Source organism: Gambusia affinis, linkage group LG17, assembly GCF_019740435.1.
Source record: "Gambusia affinis linkage group LG17, SWU_Gaff_1.0, whole genome shotgun sequence".
Lineage (NCBI taxonomy): Eukaryota > Metazoa > Chordata > Actinopteri > Cyprinodontiformes > Poeciliidae > Gambusia > Gambusia affinis.
In genome coordinates this window covers 9,771,057-9,791,852 of record NC_057884.1, presented here as the reverse complement: position 1 = coordinate 9,791,852, position 20,796 = coordinate 9,771,057, and the positions used below count along the sequence as shown (strand labels likewise).

General features: G+C 38.9%; 1 protein-coding gene across 2 annotated transcripts in view; it reads left to right on the top strand.

The window, feature by feature from the left end:
* Positions 1 to 4,357: 4,357 nt before the first annotated feature.
* The window catches only part of arhgap24 (Rho GTPase activating protein 24), a 64,089-nt gene continuing 47,650 nt past the window's right edge, over positions 4,358 to 20,796 (top strand). Inside the window, exons 1-2 of one of the 2 annotated variants that reach the window (XM_044144084.1) lie at positions 4,358 to 4,793; positions 17,633 to 17,851. In XM_044144084.1, the coding sequence (XP_044000019.1) occupies positions 17,648 to 17,851 (204 nt within the window). In that variant the 5' untranslated portion in view covers positions 4,358 to 4,793; positions 17,633 to 17,647. Of the gene's footprint in view, positions 4,794 to 9,181; positions 9,285 to 17,632; positions 17,852 to 20,796 lie in introns of those variants that run through there. The other variant, XM_044144083.1, reaches the window with a different exon arrangement.

Sequence of the window (20,796 nt, the reverse complement as noted above, 5' to 3'; positions counted from 1 at the left end):
TAAAACTAGGACTGCTTTGTTGGAACGCTCTCTATTAATGGTGTTTCTCATTTTGAATCATTGTCTACTGGCCAGCAAATGTTAAGTTTGCTTTGAATGCAGTTCAGCTGAGAGTCATGTGAGTTTTTTTTTTAAAAAAAGCCTGAAATGTGTTAAGATTCTGATTATGCTGAGCAGACTGCAAGCAGAAATCCCAAAGCACGCATCTTTGAAGGTGTGGTGACTTTAGGGATAAAATTAGCTTTAGTTTATGTCAGTGGTCTGGAGAAAATAGGGTGTTTTATAGTAGTTCTTTCTTTCTTTCTCTCTCTCTCTTCCTCTCTCTTTGTTTCTTTCTTTGATGAGAAAGAGAAGCTTATGTTGAGTGATTTTAAGCAGATACTGACTTTTTCAGCCTTTTTGTTTTTTTACATTAAATCCAAGTTTAGTCCATTTGGTCCATGTTATATATGTATGACATATTTTCAGAGTATTTTTTTATTTTATTTTACGCATTCAAACATAAAATGAATTGTTTTACGTTTGAAAGCCATGTGTTTAGAAAGTAGAACTCAGTGATACCCTCTAGTTTAGTGTAAAAAAAAAATTCCCAGCAGTGATAAATATGTAGCTTACTACTTTATTGTGCAACATCAACTTTGCAGCGTTTTGTTGCTATGTTGTATCTATACTGGGATATCATCCTCCACCCCTCCAAAAATAAAGGGTGGTGACTTGCAGAAGTCGAAGGTCCCCGAGTTCAGGTTCAGAGAAAGCGTTGTTGCGGTATGTACGAACTCTTGAGCCTTTCTTTGCAGTATGAGCATGCTCATTGTCCTTCACTGTTCTTGGGTGTTATGTTATTCTCACATCCATGCCCACTTTCAAAACAAATTAAACAGAGCCTTTGCTGGAAAAGCAGGAAGGTATTAGAATGATTGTTGTGCTGCTCACTCATATTAACAATAAACAGAAATAAATAAATAAGTTGAGTGTAACTTCCATCACTGAGAAAATATGACTACATCAATTTTGAAGAACCATGCATGTCTTACTTTTTATGTGAGAAACTTTTTTCCCCCAAAACTGTAACAATGAATTAAATACACAGCAGCCAATTTGGATATTGAACTTGGGTCATATAGGGAACTATTAATTTCCCAAATCTATATTCAGATTTTTCTCAATTCTATTCTTCTCAACCTGGACCTCATGCTTCATTTATGCTATAAATAATTTGAGTCCTCTAAACATGCTGTGTGAAAGGTACTTGCTCAGCTCCTGCTGTTTGATACACATTAAAGGCCTTTTAGGAATGTTCCAGTTGAGCATGAATTAAAACAATATATTAATTATTATTATATGTCCTAAATGCTAAAATAATTGAATTAAAATAATTTTGTTCCAACCCAACAGAAAAACCCTTTCGTCTGCTTGGGTCTCCAAAAATTCCCGTCATCTTTCCAGAAGTCACCGACTGTCCGAAACCTCTCACTGAAAGGCCATGAGAACCCCAGACTCATTGGGAAAAAATGCAACTCCCAGAGGCTCATTGTATGAAGATTCACTGATTCTGATCTTATTAGTTGTCCATCGGATGAATTCTTTCAGAATCCTCACGGGAGAAGTTGCAGCTCCAGTTTGTTTACAGACGACCACTTCCTACGCCAATGAGGTCACAGCGCTCCGTGTTCAACATTCTTTGTGCTACAAATGTAAGAAAACGTACTGAAGGACGACCGAGCACATATGGTGCAGAGCCCACTGTAGTTTATTCTCAACACTTAATTTGGAGTTAGTATGGGTGGGCTTCTTATAACACCCAGCAGACACACCCTATGTGGGATAAGCTTGAAACTGTGGAAGTAAATTTCTGATAAAAATTGTGCAATGTTAGCATAATGTTAGCACAACTGATTTCACTTTTGTGAAATCAGTTGTTTTCGTATATATATATATATATATATATATATATATATATATATATATATATATATATATATATATATATATATATATATATCTGAATATAGATTTCAGCATATTATTAATTTTTCTTCACTTTTGTGAAATATATATATATATATATATATATATATATATATATATATATATATATATATATATATATATATATATATATATATATATATATATATATATATATATATATATATATATATATATATTTAACGTAAGGTTAAAAATGCTATTTAATCATATAAAGACTTCCATCTATGCTCAGGTCCCATTGTCTCAGATCACTAAAGCTCAGGGCTTATATCTATACTGGCAGCAGACCTGGGGAGCCATCAAAATGTGAATGTGAAACATTTTTTGTGACCTGGAAAAAAAAAATCTTTGTGCAGCTGGAGATAGTTTGTTCTTGTTTTTACAACTCAGCACCAAGCTGCGAACAGATGCAATATACAGGTGACCTGTAGGGGCACTGTGGAGGAAATGGTCTCAGAACAGGCTCATCAAATCAAATCCAATTTTATTTGTATAGTACATTTCAGCAGCAAGGCATTTCAAAGTGCTTTACATCAAATCAAACACAAAAACACAATGCAACATAGAATCAACAATAAAAACAATATCAAGTCAGATTTCGTCAATAAATTTGTCCTTCATTGAGGATACCTGCTGATACTTTAACTAAAAAAAATTCAGACTAACCACCAATTACCAATATAAGCAATTGTGATAATTATTAACAGCTTAGATACATTGAGAAAGTGATGTTTTTAAAATTGCTATTCTAATTTTTTCTTTTGTATGTAACAAAGAAGGAAATGAAGTTGCTTATACTATTTTTTTTTTTTTCTTTTTTAACAGTTTGAAGAGTGTAAGTGTTCAAACTTGACTGATGTGACCTTTTATCTGCTGAATCTAAAATCTGGATTGAATCCTGAGCATCTGAGGAATCATAGGATGCTGTTTCCTCCGGCGAATCTGCATCCCGTGGATTCTTGTAATCTTGAAAGATGGAAATTAACACAGCTTGACTTTTACTCATCATGCTGACAGAGCTAACAGTTTGAGATCTGACAATATGACACTATGAAAACAAGGTGTTAAACAGAAAAACTAATCAATGATAGCTACTACCACCTAGTTTCACTCATGGATAAGGATTTGTGTCCAACTATTTGAGGTACAGTAATTTGTTTTTATTTTTATTTTTTTTGTTTTCCTAAAGACTGTAAATATTGGTCAGACCAAAATGTTTATGCAAGACTCAAAGTGGCACGCCTCTAAGCCAAACTAAGGATTAATGAAAATGATTTGAGGGTGAATTTATGTGTATTGGTCAACATAGAGAAAGAATCTGATGCAGGAAATATTACTGCAACATCTAAGAAAAATCAGCTGTAAAGGCAAAGCATGTGACTTTGAAATGGAAAATAACTCTAAGCATGCCACAAAACCAGCTCTTTGTGATGAGCAGCCATCACAAAGAGCTGGTCTCAGTTCCATTGAAAATCTGTGAGCAGAGCACAGAATGTGTGGTTGAGCCAAGAGGAATGAGCCAAACTTGCTGCAAATCACTGTAAGATAATTGCGCAGCAAATGGTTGATTCAAGTCAAAAAGTTTGAAAAGTTCTTCCTTCAAACAGAGGAATTTTATGTCAACTTTAAAAGATGAAGAAATTAAAGTCAGAAAAAAATCTCAAAAGTATTCTCTCAAAATTCTGGAAATTTACAAATTGAAAAAAATGTTATTGATCCTAATTTCAACTCTACATCCTAATCTTTATTCTTTGCGTGTATGCATCCAGAGGGGAAATGCTACTCTTCTGTAGAAATGTTCTCGAGAAGGAACCATTGCATCACTATGGAGCGAGAAAACATTTAGGGTAGTCCCAAATAAACAGGACTGGATTTTCTGTGGTGTGTATACAGCTGGGTTTTCACCACAGTGAGGGCCGAGACTAAATAAATGTTTGTTGAGCTGCATTTCCACAGCCATTAGTTCATGTCATCATTTTGAAGACACCTTGGAACTGTGCTGACTCCCTCTGTCTCCCTCCACTCTCTGTGAGCTGGGTTAGTCACAGATGATAAATGGAAAATGCAATTTTTTTAATTCCTCTTTATGAATCAAAATTCTCGGCTGTTGATTCAGATGTTTAAAGTGAATGCAAGACCTGTTTGAAAGGTCAAAAGCTCCCTTTTCCGTCTGTTTATTGTGGAATACAAGAGAAAGTCAGATGCACTCAGCGCTGGTTTCCAACACAGCTCTCGTTCTAAGACTTCCTCAAACATACTCTTGCACTCTTTTCTCCCTCCCTCTCCTCCTTCCTCCTCCCTCCTCTTCCTCCTCCTCCTCTTTGTAGCCAACTACACACAGCCTTAGCCTCACCAGGCAGAATGACTGGAGGAGTAGGGGCTGCATTTTGCAGTGCCTGGAGTGAGATTTGTGTACGTTTTTTTTTTGTGACTGTGCAGGTCTCTGAGTGGACTTCAGCTGTAAGGGTGCCCCCCTCCCCATGAGTGTGTTTGACCGCAACAGTCGTCCTGAGCACAAGGAAGACTTTTCTCAGAATGCAGATGGCGTGAGCAGTCAGGGGAAAAGTTTCTAACAGCTCACTCCTGAGGCTCGGCTAATTCAGTCAGTCCGCTCTGCACAGTCTGACTCAGTCAGGGGAGAAACAGCAGCAGCCGGAGCAGCTGAGAGGGACTCCTACTTGAGCTTGTCTCAGACTTGGATTTCTGTTGTTGATTGATTACCTGTCAGTGGACTGGAGACTCAAGCCGTGCATCCCCAGTCAACAGAGCTGAAGGATTCAACAAGGCTGTCTGTGTAGAAGGTGGGTCTGGCTCTGTTTCGGTGGTGGTTTTGATCTCAGTTTCTGTTCTTCGGAGGCGTAAATATCTTCAGTTCTCCAGCATCGTTCACATAAGACTCATCGTATGAATGAGAGAATCCGAAAAGGGAAATATGTAATATTCACCTCCATGTAGAAAAATCATCTGTGACACATTTTGCAGCATTGCAGCATCTGAGAAAACAACTCACTACAATAACTTAGTTGACTTAAAAAGATGAGCTGTCTGATCAGGAGTTGACAGTTTAATCAAATGATCGATCACATAATGGTAAAGTGACATATTATTACAGATTAAAATCAGTGACGCTGCACAAAGGACTAAAGTTATTAAAATTCACAACACCTGTGGCTTCATTAGATCAGAGCTTTGCAGCCTTCCAACAGATTTCCATATATTTCTAGTGTTTTACATGAAGGCTGCAAGATCTTTATTAGACCCTTCAAAAGCAGTGACTTCTGTCTGGCTGTTTGGGTTAGCTGAATATGCTAAAACTCTATTATATATGGATTAAGGCACCAGTCATATACCAAGTGCCAGGATCTCACTGATTGCAAGTGCTGACAAAACTGGACTAGACCAAACTAAGATGTGGAAAATTGTTGAGTGATGTGAAGATGGACAGGTCAGAGATGTTGATAAAATGGCTTAAAGGATGGAAAATTCATCTCTGCAGCCTCTGTCTGCCAGCCGGCCTTGTGGGTTAATGGAAAAGGGAAGATGTGAAAGCAAACAGGGGACGGGGCTGAGGTAAAAGGAGGGATGATGACCCTCCTGCAGTAGGAATGTCTGCAGCAGACACAAGCTGTGCGGCTGGAAAGCCACAGGGATCAAGTTCCCTGTGTCAGCTGCTGGGCTCGACTGATCCCTGGTCTGACTTTATGATATCTGCTTATCGAGAGACAGAGTGGGGAGAGTAGAGCTTGAACAACATGGGGGTAGAGATCACTTTGGCGATATGAAAAAAGAAAAAAAACAAAACAAAAACAAATTCGGAAACACTTGTTTGTGTCCTGTTAGGTGAGTGCAGAGGACAAAAAAAAAACTGAGCAACAAAGATTCAAGAGAAGGAGCTGAAATATGACACATAGGTGCCAGAATTTCAGAGGTCACTTGATAATGACTGCGCTTCTCACCTGTGCTTCTTCCTAGAATGCCTTGCAAAAGGTATTTATAGAGCTTGTGCTGTTCTTACATTTTGTCACATCAAAAGCACAAATTTGAATGTATCTAATTGAGAATTTATGTAACACAAAGTAACACATAACTTTGAAGTGGGGGTAAAATGGCACATGTTTTCAAAATGTTGTATAAAGAACAGTTTAAAAGATGTTTTTTTTTTAATCTGATACCTTTAAATCAAATGTCAATCAACAAATCAAAAAGAAACCAACTAACTGATAGACTGAGTCCTCCTGTGTGTAATTTAATCTCTCTAAAAATGAAGCTGTTATGTAGATTTTGTGGGAGAATGTTAGTGAACAAACAGATTCATCAAGACCAAGAAGTGTAGCTGACAAGTCAGGGAGAAAGTCGTAGAGAAGATGAAAGCGGGTTTAGGTTAGAGATTATCATTTCAAGTCCTGGGCATCTCACAAAGTGCCGATCAGTTCATTGTCTTGAAATTCGGAAGAGTATGTAACAATTGCTAACCCGCCGAGACAAGAATTTTCACCTAAAAAGACATATGGGGAAAAGAAGTGACTCTGGAGGAGCTGCAGAGATCCACAGCTCAGATGGGACTATCTGTTGACAGGTGCCAGTGGGGTGGCATTAATAAAAAAAAACATGCCACACATTTCAAGTTTTAAAAACTTTTAAAAGTTTTTAATGATTTCTGTATTTTCTGCTCCACAATGATCCTTTACAATGAGTTGTTCCATCACATAAAATTCCTATAAAGTACTTTAACCTTTGTGGTTGGTGACAGAATGTGGTAAGGGTTAATGGTTATGAATTATTGGGCAAATCCACATATTGTCCATTGATTGTTCTCTTTCTACTCATATAATTGCCTCTGACATAAGCTACCTCTTTCTCATCATTTGACGTGTATGTCATTGATTTGAGAAAAAGAGTTCAACTGTAATTGAATTTGCATTAGTTGGATTCGAACTGCATGTGTTTTATTTTTAAAATTAAAAAAAATCACAAAGAGGGATAGTTAAAAAAAAAAGCTAAACATTTTACTATATTATCAACATGAAATTGTTTCATTTAAGCTTGTTTTGCTCTCTTTGCGTCAGTGCACTGTAGGATTCTTTTTACCCTTTGGCCAAATATCTGATGTGTTTCACCATGTGAACCACTGCTGCCAGATCTCCAGGGGTGGCAGTGGACACATAAAGGCTAAAACTGAAAGGGAAAAAAAAAATACCCTGAGTAATTAAGCAGCATGGACAAACAGCGGGGCGTGGAGTCACACAGCTGAGAGAGAGACACGTCCATAGTTTGAGTGCAGCAACAACACAGAAACCCAAACAGAGCTTAAAGGAAGAATGGCATACATCATAAAGTTTGTTCACATTGTGAGGCACAGCAGAGAAACTGGATGGTAAAGGAAGACAGGGGGAGAGGTGAACAAGATTCATCAAAGTAAACTGAGACTTGTTACAGTGTAAGTCCCTGCAGTTTACTGGTTTATTTATTATCACTGATAGATTTGAAGCTGTGGCTTATGCGCAGTTCTGCACTGAAGCAACAGTAAATATCACTCCAATTTGCATTTTTTTTTTTACAGATTCTCAAATGCCAAGTGAGGCAAAGATGCAGAGAGACATCTCGCAGCTTTAACATTCTTCTGCATTTACTCTGCAATTACCTTGTAAATGAACATCATTACTATTAGTCAAGCTCATATCAGTCGGAGAGGACAGATTATCCCATAAAATATCCATTAATATAAGCTACTGGTTTTGTATGTGGTGTAATTACTTTGCTTAGCAATGAAAGGACTACCATGGCTACTGACACAGTTCTTTGTTGTTGCAAAGTAAACCTAACATGTGAAAGAGTGAGAAATGTTCAGTGCAAATGTACCTCTGTGCTTTGAGAATATTTGCTCTGCTTCACCCACATCCGTATTTGACTTGCGCATACTGTGTGTTGTCCAGTTCATAACACTTAAAACTTGCCACATTTTAACATGTTACAACCACAAATTTCAATTTCTTTCACTGTCTTCCATGGTAGACTGATTTAAGAATTAGAGAAGAGAATTGTCTATATATAGTCCTTACAAATATACATGCAAAACAATCTGGATTTGAATGCAGCCCTCCTTCAGTGCAATAACAGGAGAAGGTCTGATGGGACGAGTTTTACACCTGCAGACTTTTCTAGAGACTCATATTATTTTTTTCTAATTCTTCATTCCAAAATACCTCCAGGTCAGTCAGGTCGGATATGAACATGGTAGTTACTGTTAACATCAAAAGCTTGCTACAGATTTCCAATCAGATTCAGATCCGGACTTTGAGCCATTCTAAAACTTGACCATGCAATGATCCAAACCACTCACTAAACCAGTGAAGAAAAGGGCAATATCCGCATGATGCCGTCATAATGGTGTCTTTAAGGGTGTTGTCAGTGTTGATTTGTCTTCATATATTCACTTTTGCATTGGCTGTCTAAGAAAGCAAATAATATCCATTGTTTTGTGGGAATATCTTAGAATCAGTGTAGTCTCTTTCACACAAATAAATGCAATACGGTCTTACACAAAGCCTTTTTTGTTAGATATTCTTCATACGTCTTCCAGTATTCTCATTTCAACAGACAGCCACATCAGCAGTAATCTTCATTCAGCTGGAGTCGTCTGTCAGACTCATGTAGAATGAGTCAGCCAAAGTCGAAGTCAAAGCGTAACCCTTGTCTCTCCACAGGCCTGCTGCTCAGTTACCAGACATGCATTGACACATGGCAGGGCAGAAAACTGGAAAGGGTGAGCCGGGGGTGTCAGTGTATCACCATGGAGCTGGAGGAGGGACACATGTGGCGCAGACAAAATAGACAGTGACTCATCAGTGAGCTTACTGGGAACACTATTCTCTATTGAATTGATCCTTCAGTGTTTGTGATATTAAGCACCTCACTGCCTCTCATCGCTCCCCGTTTCTATCCATCCATCTACTTTATCGACTCACAGTGAGCTGCGTGGGTAGCAACTGTTCCTGAGTGACATCCTCACCCCTGGTGTAGTCCCCTCTCTCAAATCATGATCTCCTTGTAACCGCCTCTTGTATTAAATAATACTGGACTTCATTTATGTAACCATTAGACGAATGTTTGCTTTCATGTGTAAAAACATTCCCATCTGAGGATGTTCTGAAAGCCCTTCCTCTTTCACGTCCTCCCCGATGATTAGCGCAGGAGCAACACAACAAGAAACCTGCTGTCGTCTCACCTCTGTGTCTTTCATGGCAGGACTTTACCGGCAACGGACTGTGCTTGAAGTGCAGCAGCTTTGGCAGGCAAGGTTTATATTTGTCTTTGACACATGTGGGTCACAGGGGCCGTATTTTGTGCCAGCTCTAAAAGAGGAAGTTACTTGGGGATATTTAAAGCGCTTACAGAACTGACTGACAGTGTACGGATTATGTTTCCACTTGTGTTTTTGTCATGTTTTCTCACTATTTTTGCTGGTTTATTCTCTTTCCTCTGTAAAAAAAAAAGTGAAAATTTAAAATCTGTCATTAAGATGGTTCTGCCAACTGAAACTTGCTAAGTGAGTAGATTGGGTTTGCAATAGGACATTATTCAAAAAAATAAATAAGCCAGTTGATTACTGAATGTATATGTAATGTTAGTAGACATTGGTCGATACATGTTGATTATATTTTACATTCAGTGTGGACCAGTGTTTGAGCTTATGCAAAGTAGTAGCTTCTGAAATGAAGACAGTATAAGACAACCACATGTTGCTTAGTTTTAAGTTGGTAAACTGTTTAACATCAATTATTATAAACATTTTGAGACTATTAGTAAGTTTCATGTCTTGGACAACAAAGTAAAACTGATGATTCAGATGTCAGTAAAAAAAAAAAGACAAAGATGTTTATTTCCTGTAAAAAATCTGCTTCTGTTTGCTGGTTAGCCAATTCAGCCAGTTCTTATGAATGCTTCTTCCTCTTTATGGCTGAAAGGGGATTGGTGGTCTGTTCCCTTCTTCTCTGTACTCAATATGCTTGAAAACAGGAACTGAACCATGTTCCTCAGTCAGCTTTTAAACCAGTATTATTGAAGCATAAGTTCTCACATAAAGCTACGTAGTTGCTGCAAATAAACTGGCGCAATTTCAAAAGCAAATATAACGAAAATGCAATTTTAAACCATGCAAGTGATGGAAAAAACTTTAAAAAGTATCTGTTTTTTTCTGTTTGCAGATTAAAAAAAGGCAGTACAATACAGGATAATCTGACCACAGTGGCACAAGCTGACAGAGCAGAAAACATTATGTATTTTGATGTTTTGGCTGAAAAAACACTACAAAACCAAAGCGCATAAAGACTGAGACTGGCCATCAGGTTCAGCAAGTATGTAAGCAGGATTTCAGGTTAGAGACTAAATAGGCCTGAAAATAGTATTTGTCAGACCTTTGTTCTGAGTCTTCAGATGACTCATACCAGGTGCAAAGGTTCCTATCATTGTCAGTTTCATCATTAGATGATATGAGGCTATCGTGGTATATACAGTGTCCATATTTTCCAAATTGTTGTTGTAAAGGTCATTCTTTAGGCATTGGACAGGTAAGTTTATGGTGGGTGGTGGTGATGAAGGATTTCAGGTCAAACCAAGCTTCTTATGTATATGTATGTTTTACAAATGCATCCAGAATGAATTGTACGTTTTCTTTTGAAATTGATGCAAGGGCAACGTCATCAACTTCAAGAGCAGAAGTATTGAAAGGTTGTTAGTTAATATCAGTCATCAGTCATTAAGTTTTATTGCTTCAGTCTATGATGCTGCATAACCACCAATTCACTGTGTCCTCAGATGTGCAATGTTTTGATGTTGTAACTGACCACTTCCTGTGCCTCAGAAATTCCCAACTTTGGCCAAATGATTGGAAAACTGTCTTTATAGTCTTAAAAAAAAGCTTGCACAAGTTTAATTTCCCAAAGGAAGGGCCCACTCTCTGCAGAGAGGCCTCAATCTATGTTCTCTCAGAGTCACACAATTCAAACAAAGATGTGTCAAATAGCAGGCTTTTGTGTGCTGCAGGCCACAGGACTTTCCCATATAGAGAACAAACAGTCTGTGTAAGTCCTCAAACAGAGCAATCTCTACATGCTGCCTTTTTGCATGATCTTGTTGAATTATTACTGAAAGATCTAATTTCTATGATCCATAATGCAGCTAACATCTGGTGCACATGACAATTGTAAATGTAGTACTTGGTTGTAGTAATGGTTGCTTTGGCTTTCATTAAACAGCCTTTGATACATCACAGATCGTTTTATAATCATCAGCTGTAGAAGTCAAATATAGGATCTTTTATTATTACTTCAAAGAGCGTTATTAAATCTCTGTATTTATGATTTCACAGACAGACGGTTATTTTTAAATCAGCATGCAGCAGACATCCCTGAGTCTGACACTGATCGTCTGCTCATGCGTTGCTGGTCGACACAATAGACATAGACTTGTTCTCAATCCTGCGCACAAATAGAAACAAAATGATGACAACTCGAAAGACATGTTGCTCTCAAAGAAAATACTCTCCGTTCTCCTCTCTTGTACTTGAGGATTTCGAATACGTCTGGTTTAATGTGGCTGTAGCCACAAACTAGCATGCACCCTGCAAAGAAATTACATGCCACAACTCCTCAGAGGTCTGATTTGCAGCTAACTTTGTGCCGTCCTTCCGGACGCACAGTGTTTATGGATGCATTGGTCTCTGCTGTATACTGAGCTGTTGTTGTTTACAGAGAAGGTCAGAGTGGCTCTTCCCACAGACTTCTCGGAATGGTGAAAGTTCGGAGGCATGCTGTGAGAACATCCTAGAGCATGCTTAGACTCAAGATGTCACAGGATGCTGTTTCAAAGCTGCAACAGGAAAAAAAAATGGTCAAAGATGCTATCCAGTGGTGCAAAAGCAAACCTGAAACTCCAATGCAAAATGTTGTAAAATGCAAAGTTCTTAATTTAAAAAAAATAAATAAAAATTGCTGATTGTGAGAATCGCTGGCACTTGGGCCAATGATTTCCCAGGGACTGAAGAATCAATGACATACTTTCATTTGGCAGCTTATCAGTGATAGGTTGTTATTGATAAACACACCAGATGACCAAATTTCGACTGAAATTGAAGTATTTGAGCTGATGTATTTAAGCCAAAGTTTAATTTGGATAATCTTCTCCCATACTCACAAAGTCTGAATAGCACAGCTGAAGAAAAACTGTAATGATAACAGTAAGCTGCGACAGACTGGCGACCTGTCCAGGGTGAACCCTGCCTCTCGCCCGGGACGCAGCTGGAGATGGGCATCAGCAACCCTCCCGACCCCATTAGGGAAGAAGGGTGTAAGAAAATGGATGGATGGATAACAGTAAGTTGGTTCAGATATTTTGCACAAAGCTGTTTATAATTATAATTTTCACGACCATAAGGCGCACATAAAAGTCTTAGATTTTCTTCAAAATATGAGGTGCGCCCTATAGTGCAGTGCGCCCTGTGTGTGTTGTAAGGCGGACGTATTAGGGAACACCATGAGAACGTTAAAGGGTGAAGTGGGCGTGGATTGTGTATAAAAGAACGGGTATTATGCAGAACATTGTTGTTTTAACAACCCCTAAAAATGGCGAAGAGACACGCATATGAAGCTCAGTTTAAACTGAAGGCCATCAGCTACGCGGAGGAACATGGGAATCGTGCAGCCGCAAGAGAATTTAAGATTAATGAATCTATGGTTCGCAAGTGGAGGAAGCTGAAAAACGAGCTCCGACATGTCAAGAAGACGCAGCTGAGGTCCGTCTTGGTGCTTTCGTTTCATGAAACGGTGCCATTTTTCCATCCGGACCAGGACTACGGTAGCGCAGCAACTTCCAGCGGATTATAATGAAAAGCTGGCCGCCTTCCGCTCCTACTGCCGCAAACACATCGCCGACAAACACATCCAGCCCAGCCACATCACTAACATGGACGAGGTGCCGCTCACTTTCGACATCCCGGTGAGTCACACGGTGGAGAAGAAGGGGACCGCCACGGTAGGGATACGCACAACGGGGCACGAAAAGTCTTCGTTTACTGTTGTGCTTAGCTGCCATGCTAATGGACAGAAACTGCCGCCTATGGTGATTTTTAAGAGAAAGACTTTGCCTAAAGAGAAGTTTCCAGCAGGGGTCATCATTAAGGCTAATGAAAAGGGCTGGATGGATGAAGAAATGATGAAAGAGTGGCTGAGGGTGGTGTATGTAAAGAGACCAGGTGGTTTTTTCCACGCATCACCATCGCTGTTGGTCTGTGACTCCATGCGTGCCCATCTCACACCCGATGTCAAAAAACAAGTAAAGCAAATGAACTCTGAGCTTGCTGTCATTCCGGGAGGCCTGACAAAGGAAATACAACCGCTGGACATCGGTGTCAACCGGCCGTTCAAAGTCAGGCTGCGAGCGGCGTGGGGGCGATGGATGACCGATGGAGACCACAGTTTCACCAAGAGTGGAAGGCAGCGGCGGGCGAGTTACGCTACAATATATATAGGAAAGTGAGGACTTCGAGGGGTTTGACTGATGACATTACCGGTAAAACATTGATGATTGATGTTAGTACTTTGTAATTAATACTTAAATAAAGCACAACCAAAATCAGTTTTGCTTCCACTCTATTTTTAAATACACACTTGTATGCTTGTGTGTGTGTTGTTGATGTAAAACCCGCGCCCTATAACACGGTGCGCCTTATGTGTGTGTTAAATACAGTAATGGCACACAAAACTGAGACTGCGCCTTTTAGTACGGTGCGCTCTATGGTCGTGAAAATACGGTATTTCCATCTGATTGTCAAGTATCACCTTGAATAGTTATAGGATTTACCAGCAGAGTTGCACTGTATGCTGTCTGAACTGCACTCTCGCGTTAGAGTTCCCAAATCTTTTGGCTTCTGATCCAATAGATAACAGTGGAGAACTTGTTGAATTGGGGTCCCAACCCCAACATTGGGAATCACTGGTTTAGCTTATTGGCGCTATTGGAGCAATCTTCCTGTTTGAATGACTGGCATTGTTTCTGTCTTTTACTTACCAAGGCTGACTGGAATTAGATGAAAATATAGACTGTCCAGTAAGTATGTGTGTGGTGATAACTGGTAGGATTTTGCTCATTAAATGTCTGCCTGTCAATTTTTCCTTTTAAAGTTGCACAAGTTCTGCAGAATAAAATGTTGGTACTTGCAAATCCTCTATTTTTACCCCTCTAGGGGGTCTTTTGTGGGCTCTAGGGTCCCTTATATGAAAGTAGGCTGACAGGAAAGGGGGAAGAAATGCGGGAAATATCGCCGGGTCCGGGAATCAAACCCGCAACAGCCGCGTCAAGGACTCAAGGCCTCCAAACGTGGGTCGCACTATCCCCTACACCACCACAGCACACCTGCAAATCCTCTTTATAGAAAGCAGTGAAGAGCAGAAATGATTTTATAAGAAGCTGATTTGAAAATATTGTGGAAAATAAGTTTTCTGAAACCCCTGCAGTGTTCTCACATACGAGTCAAAGGTTTTACTGCAGCTGTAAGAATACAAGCAAACAACTGTAATAGAGAATTTTGATTAAAACATGTATTTATAAAGACAGTGCAGCAAGAGTAAAAATGGATATGGACATACTAAAAATATGTGATATATGTGCAATATATTGTGTTTCCAAGATATGTGCATGTGGAAGGCTGTTCTTTACGAGGGTAGATTTGATCTTAAACTTAGAACACAATAACAAAACAAACAGAAAACTGACTATTTGTTGCTCAACATGTGACAAAATATTTAGTAGATGAAAATACTATTGAAAAAATGTAAATTAATTACACAGACTGAAGTTGTAGGGATTAGTTTGATGGATGGATGGATGGGGAAAAAAAATCCTCATTAATTGTTATTTAATCATAAGCTTTTGTGTTCAAAAATGTCTCATATTTGCCTGGTGAAGATATTCTGTTTCTGCTTTTCCAGTCTTGTAGCTTTACTGCAAGACTTATTATAAACTATCTTGTTTCGCTGCTTATTTTGGAGACTGTGACACAAGGGGGAAAGTACTGCCATAAATAGGCTGCACATACATCTACACACAGGTGTTTCACAGGGACGCAGCAGACGTCTCCAGCATGCTAGTTTCAATCTGCTGAGTGAACACAACAGTCAGGCCATTTTAGGTTTTTGCAGTTGTTTCATAAAAATGCTCAGAGCTACATCTGGCATCTTCAGGATGGTTCACAGGAACAAAGACTAGCTTCATATAAATTAGAGTTATGTAAATAGATCAGCCATCTTATCTTTTGAATCTGTTAAATTGTAAACAAGACAAGATTATGTTTTTTTTCAATTAATTGACTTGATTAGTTTGATACAAGCCCATAATTTGCAGACCAACTGACTTTCCGTCCTCAAAATATGTGAATGTGATTGTCCTGACCAAAATACATACATTTATTTCCACTGATTCCTTATATGTCGTTATTTATACTCTCAATATGCCCACAGAAAATTTATGAGAATGTATTTCCTGTAGACAAAGCTTCAGTGTGATGTAAATTTAAACTTATATTGCCACTGTCAGCCACCTAAAAGTTATTTACACCAAGAGACGCAGGAGTTGTTTATGGTTTCAATTCATACTGCAACACAGATCAGTCCCAGCAGAGCTGTTGCAAAGTCCTGTGCAGAAAACATGGTGTTGTGGAGCTGGGACCATGCTAAATGTTATACCTTTACCCACACATTGAAAATTAATACAAAATTGTTTGCCTGAATTCTGTTCAGGTAAGTATCTGTTTGTCTGGCATTTATAAGCCAGAATCGGAATTGTGGAAACCGATGAGTCCCACTCATCTGTTTGGGTAGATGACTGGTGTTGGGTAGATGTGCATGTTGGGTAATCCAATGAAATAAGGAATCATTTTTTCCACGAACTTATCCTACTTTTGAAAGAAGAGTCCATCCTGCTTTGTCCCCAACATATTTAAAGACAGGGAATTACAAAAGTATTCCCTCCCCTTGACCGTTTGAAGGTTTTCAACATTTTGTCCCATTAAAACTACAAACTTTAGTGTGTTTTACTGGGATTTCATGTTACAGAAAAACATAAAGCTGTGGTTGTGCAATCCAATCCACCCAAATGCCTTCAGAAGTCAAGTAACTGGTGAAAAAAGTTCAACTGTATAAAATCTCACATTGGTGTATTTCCAGCTATACAGTTAAGAACTTAGAGGTTTGAGAGAGATCATCATGAACCAGGAAACAAAGCTAACAGGTCATGGCTAAAGTTGTGGATGAATTTTGAGCAGAGTAAGGCTATAAATTGCTTTGCCTAAGATTTGTGTAGTGAAGAGTATAAAGAGTATAAAACAAAAGTTTCAGGCTCTGGAAACATAGTCCTTAACTACAGCAAGAGGTAGTTCAGCAGAATACAAACACACTTTTCAGGTTTTTATGTGCAAAAAAGAATAGAGTTATAGACACACTTTTTCCTTTCACCTCACAAATATAAGCTACTTATTGTTGATCTGTTCCAGTGAACAATACACTTTGGAATCTATGGCTGTAACATGACTGTAAAAAAGTTTTATGCTTTTGCAAGCCACTGTACAATGGGACTCTCCATGACCACAGAGTTATGATTGCACCACAGCAGACTTGTCGCACTTGCTCCACTTCTGTGGAGCGGCATCTGGTCCTCATCTGGACCTGGGGGCTGGTTGGACGTCCCCCAAGCCAAGCACAATGAGCGCCACTGACAACATGGCAACGCTCAGAGCTGACAGCAGCAAATTCAGCACATGTCACTGACTAAAGCTGAGGTATGTGTGTTGATATGGAAACAAGATGTGCAGAATGGTTTTTTTTTAACTCAGTGCTGTATGTGAAGGGGACCGCCAATGTATCATAATTGCAGATGTGAAAAGGGTTAGCAGTAGATTAATAGGTTAACAGCACCTAAATTATGCTAAGCTGAAAATAAGGACAAAAAGTCATCCCCAACGTGCTACATCTTGTGCTTGCAAAGAGGAAATTGTATTTGTTTCTACTGACACTATTTCCAAAAGCTAAAATTATGTCCAAGATTAGAGTGTTCCAGTAATCTCTGAGACTCTTGTGGTCATCAGTTTCTTTCACTTTTACAACTTTTAGTTGCTTTAATATGAAATTTTTATTCAGTAACCAGAGTCACTTGCAGGATTTACAAAGTCATTTCACAATAATAAGCACTTGTTCCACCTTTTGAATAAAAAACCCCCAAAAGAACCTGCCATAATGGTGATTTTGGTGAATATATCTGTTTGTACTGAAAAGTTAGCAGACAGGGTTTAAGACACTTGCAAAAAAAATAGATAAGCCACAACAATGAAGCCTGACAGGCTTAGAGATTCATGGGAAGAAAAAACTGAAGGAGGGGCTTGGTCTGTGCACTTGTTAGTTGCTTTTAGTGTTCCCTCCTCCCACAATTTAATTTCTGCCTTTGTGTCATCGAGTCTCTCAACCTACACTGGTTCAGCCTCCATAAAATGAAAACACACAATTAGACTTGCAAAAGTTCATGTCATTAACAAGCAAATTTCAGAAGACAAAATCTTCAGCCCTCTGCAAGTCAAATAACCTCTATTTGCTTTTAGATTGAAGCTGCTGCAATGGACGACCAGAGCGTGTCCCAAAACAGCAGTCCTCAGCGCTGCGGAGGTCAGTCCAGTTCTGAGGGTCAGAGGTCAAACGTGATCAGGTGCGGTTGGCTCAGGAAGCAAGGAGGTTTTGTGAAGACATGGCACAGTCGCTGGTTCGTTCTCAGAGGGGAGCTGCTCTACTACTACAAAGATGAGGAGGAGACCAAACCCCTGGTAAGACTGAATTTATGTCAGAGATGCTCATTGAAACTTTCTTATTTTGAGTTTTAAAGAAGCAAATCAAAAAAGAGAGAACCCCCCCCCCCCCATCCACAAATGTTATCCATGACCTATTGTTTCAGCTGTGCTTATTTTGGCAAACCCATCCATCCAATAGGAAATGATTCAAGTTTTATTGAATCAGTAACTAAATGTGAACGCATAAAAAGGGTAAATTCTTAAAATGAATTCAAAAGCTTCACTTTTCTAAGCTGTCATTGAGTGAACTGAAGGTACAACAGACGCTAACGTTTGTTGCACGTTTGAGTCTGCATTCCTCTAATGCCACAACATAAAAGGTGTCGGGTGAGCGCTAAGAATTAACACACACACACCCAAGTCTAAACTGGTGTTTCCAGATATACTGTAAAATAATAACACAGAGAAGGGCGTGCAGCTGGGAAAGCTGTTAGCATATTTTCGTGTAGTATTTTTTTTTTGCTTTTATCAAACTACAAATGAGAAAAATTATATCCTTAAAGTAAACATTACATTTATTACTATCTTCATTTAAAAAAAAGAAGTAATAATGTTCAGATAAATTAGCTCTTTATTACGTGAGAATAGTCTCACATTAAAATGGTTTGAAAAATGCAATATTTATCTTTCGTGGTAAAATAATCTAATGATTTATCAAACACCATTTGTACAGTTACAGGGAGTTGCATGTTGGGGGTCACCAAGTCTCCATGACAACAATTAGATGCCACCTACATAGCAACCAGGAGTGGCAGAAATAAAAAACCTCTTTTGTGACAACCTGTTGTGTAGTTACATACAGAGGCAATGTGTTTGACTTGTTTCTGCAATTGCAGCTCCAGTTAACTAAAATGTTGCAAACTACCATAATAAAAGCTTATAAAGCTATCATTTAGGCTTGGGCAGTAGTAGTAACTGAGGAGGTAAAAGCAAATATAAAAATGTCTCTTTACTTTGAGCATTAAACAAATTATTAACCAAATTATTTAATTAATTCTAACTGGCCCTAAAAAATAAAACATTCCAAATAGTAGCATGTCTGTCTGTAGAGTAGCCTGTGAGTAAATATCTGATTTCATTTCTGCAGTAATCCCTCTTCTATCTACATTTTTGGGCATAAAGACTGAAATTGTCATAGGATTTCACAATTACATCACGTTAGCATTGTGTTGCACATTCTGCTGTATTTTAGCTGGAATTCAATTGTAAAACCAGCGCTTAAGCCTGCTTTTGCTCATCAAGGACTGTCACCAATTTGTATGTCCAGCAGGTAGAATAACAAAACAGAAGCTCTTCACAAATACACAAGAGACCACATCTTTCTCTCTTGGCTTTTCTGTCCAAACAATATCCTCCCTCTTCCAGAGGAAACTCAAGCACAATTGAAACTTTCACTTTGCTCATCCGCACACATCTCTTTGGCTGATTTCCTAGCGCAAAGTTCAGCCAAGGCAAAGCCACATCGGCAGTAAAAGTCTCAGAAGGTTGAATCTCCAGACCTGAAGGTGGGCTGCTGGCCAGACAGGAGGGAGAGTTATTCTTCACTGTTAGTTGCGGGAGCTCCGGGTCTCGTGGCGTTCATTTATAATGGAAGGTGACTTTACCTCACTAAGGTGAGATCTTAGTGAGGTCACTGTCCCAACGCTATCTCTAAAGTCACTTCTAATGAACGCTAAAGCAAAATCACAAAACTGCTTTTGTAGCCCATCTTCCAGTTTACTCTTAGCAGATTTATTACTGCACCTGCTCACTTTACCACCTGGAAAACATGGTTTGCTGCTTTCCTCCTCTGCCCTACTTCTCAACCAAAGCCATAATGAACACCTGAAACTGCTACGTTTTTGCAGCGAATGGAGGATTTTACTGAAACTAGGTCAGGTGTAGAGGAGCGTTCAGCATTCTGATACCAATGTGACTTTGACCTCCAACTCAGAGCAACATAGAAGGTAATAAAAGTCACATTTTTCACCCAAACATAGTATTAAAACGAATGCAAGAAAAGTATTCCAGTGTCATTACTTAACACAAAACATGTGTAGGACAAAGAGGAGTCTGAGCACCGGCTGAAAAGTGTCCCATCATTTAACTTCCCAAGATCAGGAAGAGAGCAGGTCAAACCCACACACATGAGCCCTGAAATCCTTCAAGACACATTGAATAATCGGCCTGTCACGAGCTACAAACTTGATAAAACGGAGGTGTGAAGCCATATCTAGATCAGCTATTAATTAAGTCTCTCCCCTGCTGTGACGTCTCTATTTGTTCTGCTTCACATTGCCCTAATTGCTGCCTCCCCCGGTTGGAGAAAGAACAGCTGCCCTTTTCTGTTGCCTGTGGAAACACAAAAACATGAAAACTGCAGCCTGATTAGCCAGGTACAACCTATAGTGCACTAATCTGGTGATCCATTTTTTAAATGAGGGGAACACAGTGTAGAGTCATAGAAGCAGAGCTATTTCAGTGATTTACAATAGTAATTTTGTTTTTGCTTTTGTCAAAATGCTTTGAAAACTTCTAAAATGACAACTAAGGTAAACTGATTTAAAACTAAGGGGATAGTCTGTATCCCCTTAGTATAGGAATGGTATTGCAGATTTTTCGGGGAGGAGGTTGAAACAGCAACTTTTTTAAAACCAGGGAAGAGTCCATGCCAACTCTACAGTCAGCCAAATTAGCATAAAATTTCAAGAGCCACTTGGAGATTTAAAAAGGAATTCTAATTCTTTTAAAAAGACATGTATAATTACTCAGCTAATAAAATGACTCTAAGAAATTATAGCATTTGCCCTAAAACTGGTGAGTTAATAAATTCAAAGCAAAATTCCGAGACAACTCGAGCTTCTTTGAGAACAAAGAAATTAGTCAGGCAATCACCTCGCCTCTTCTCCGGTTTTATCTCAAAGGTATTTTATTATTCAATA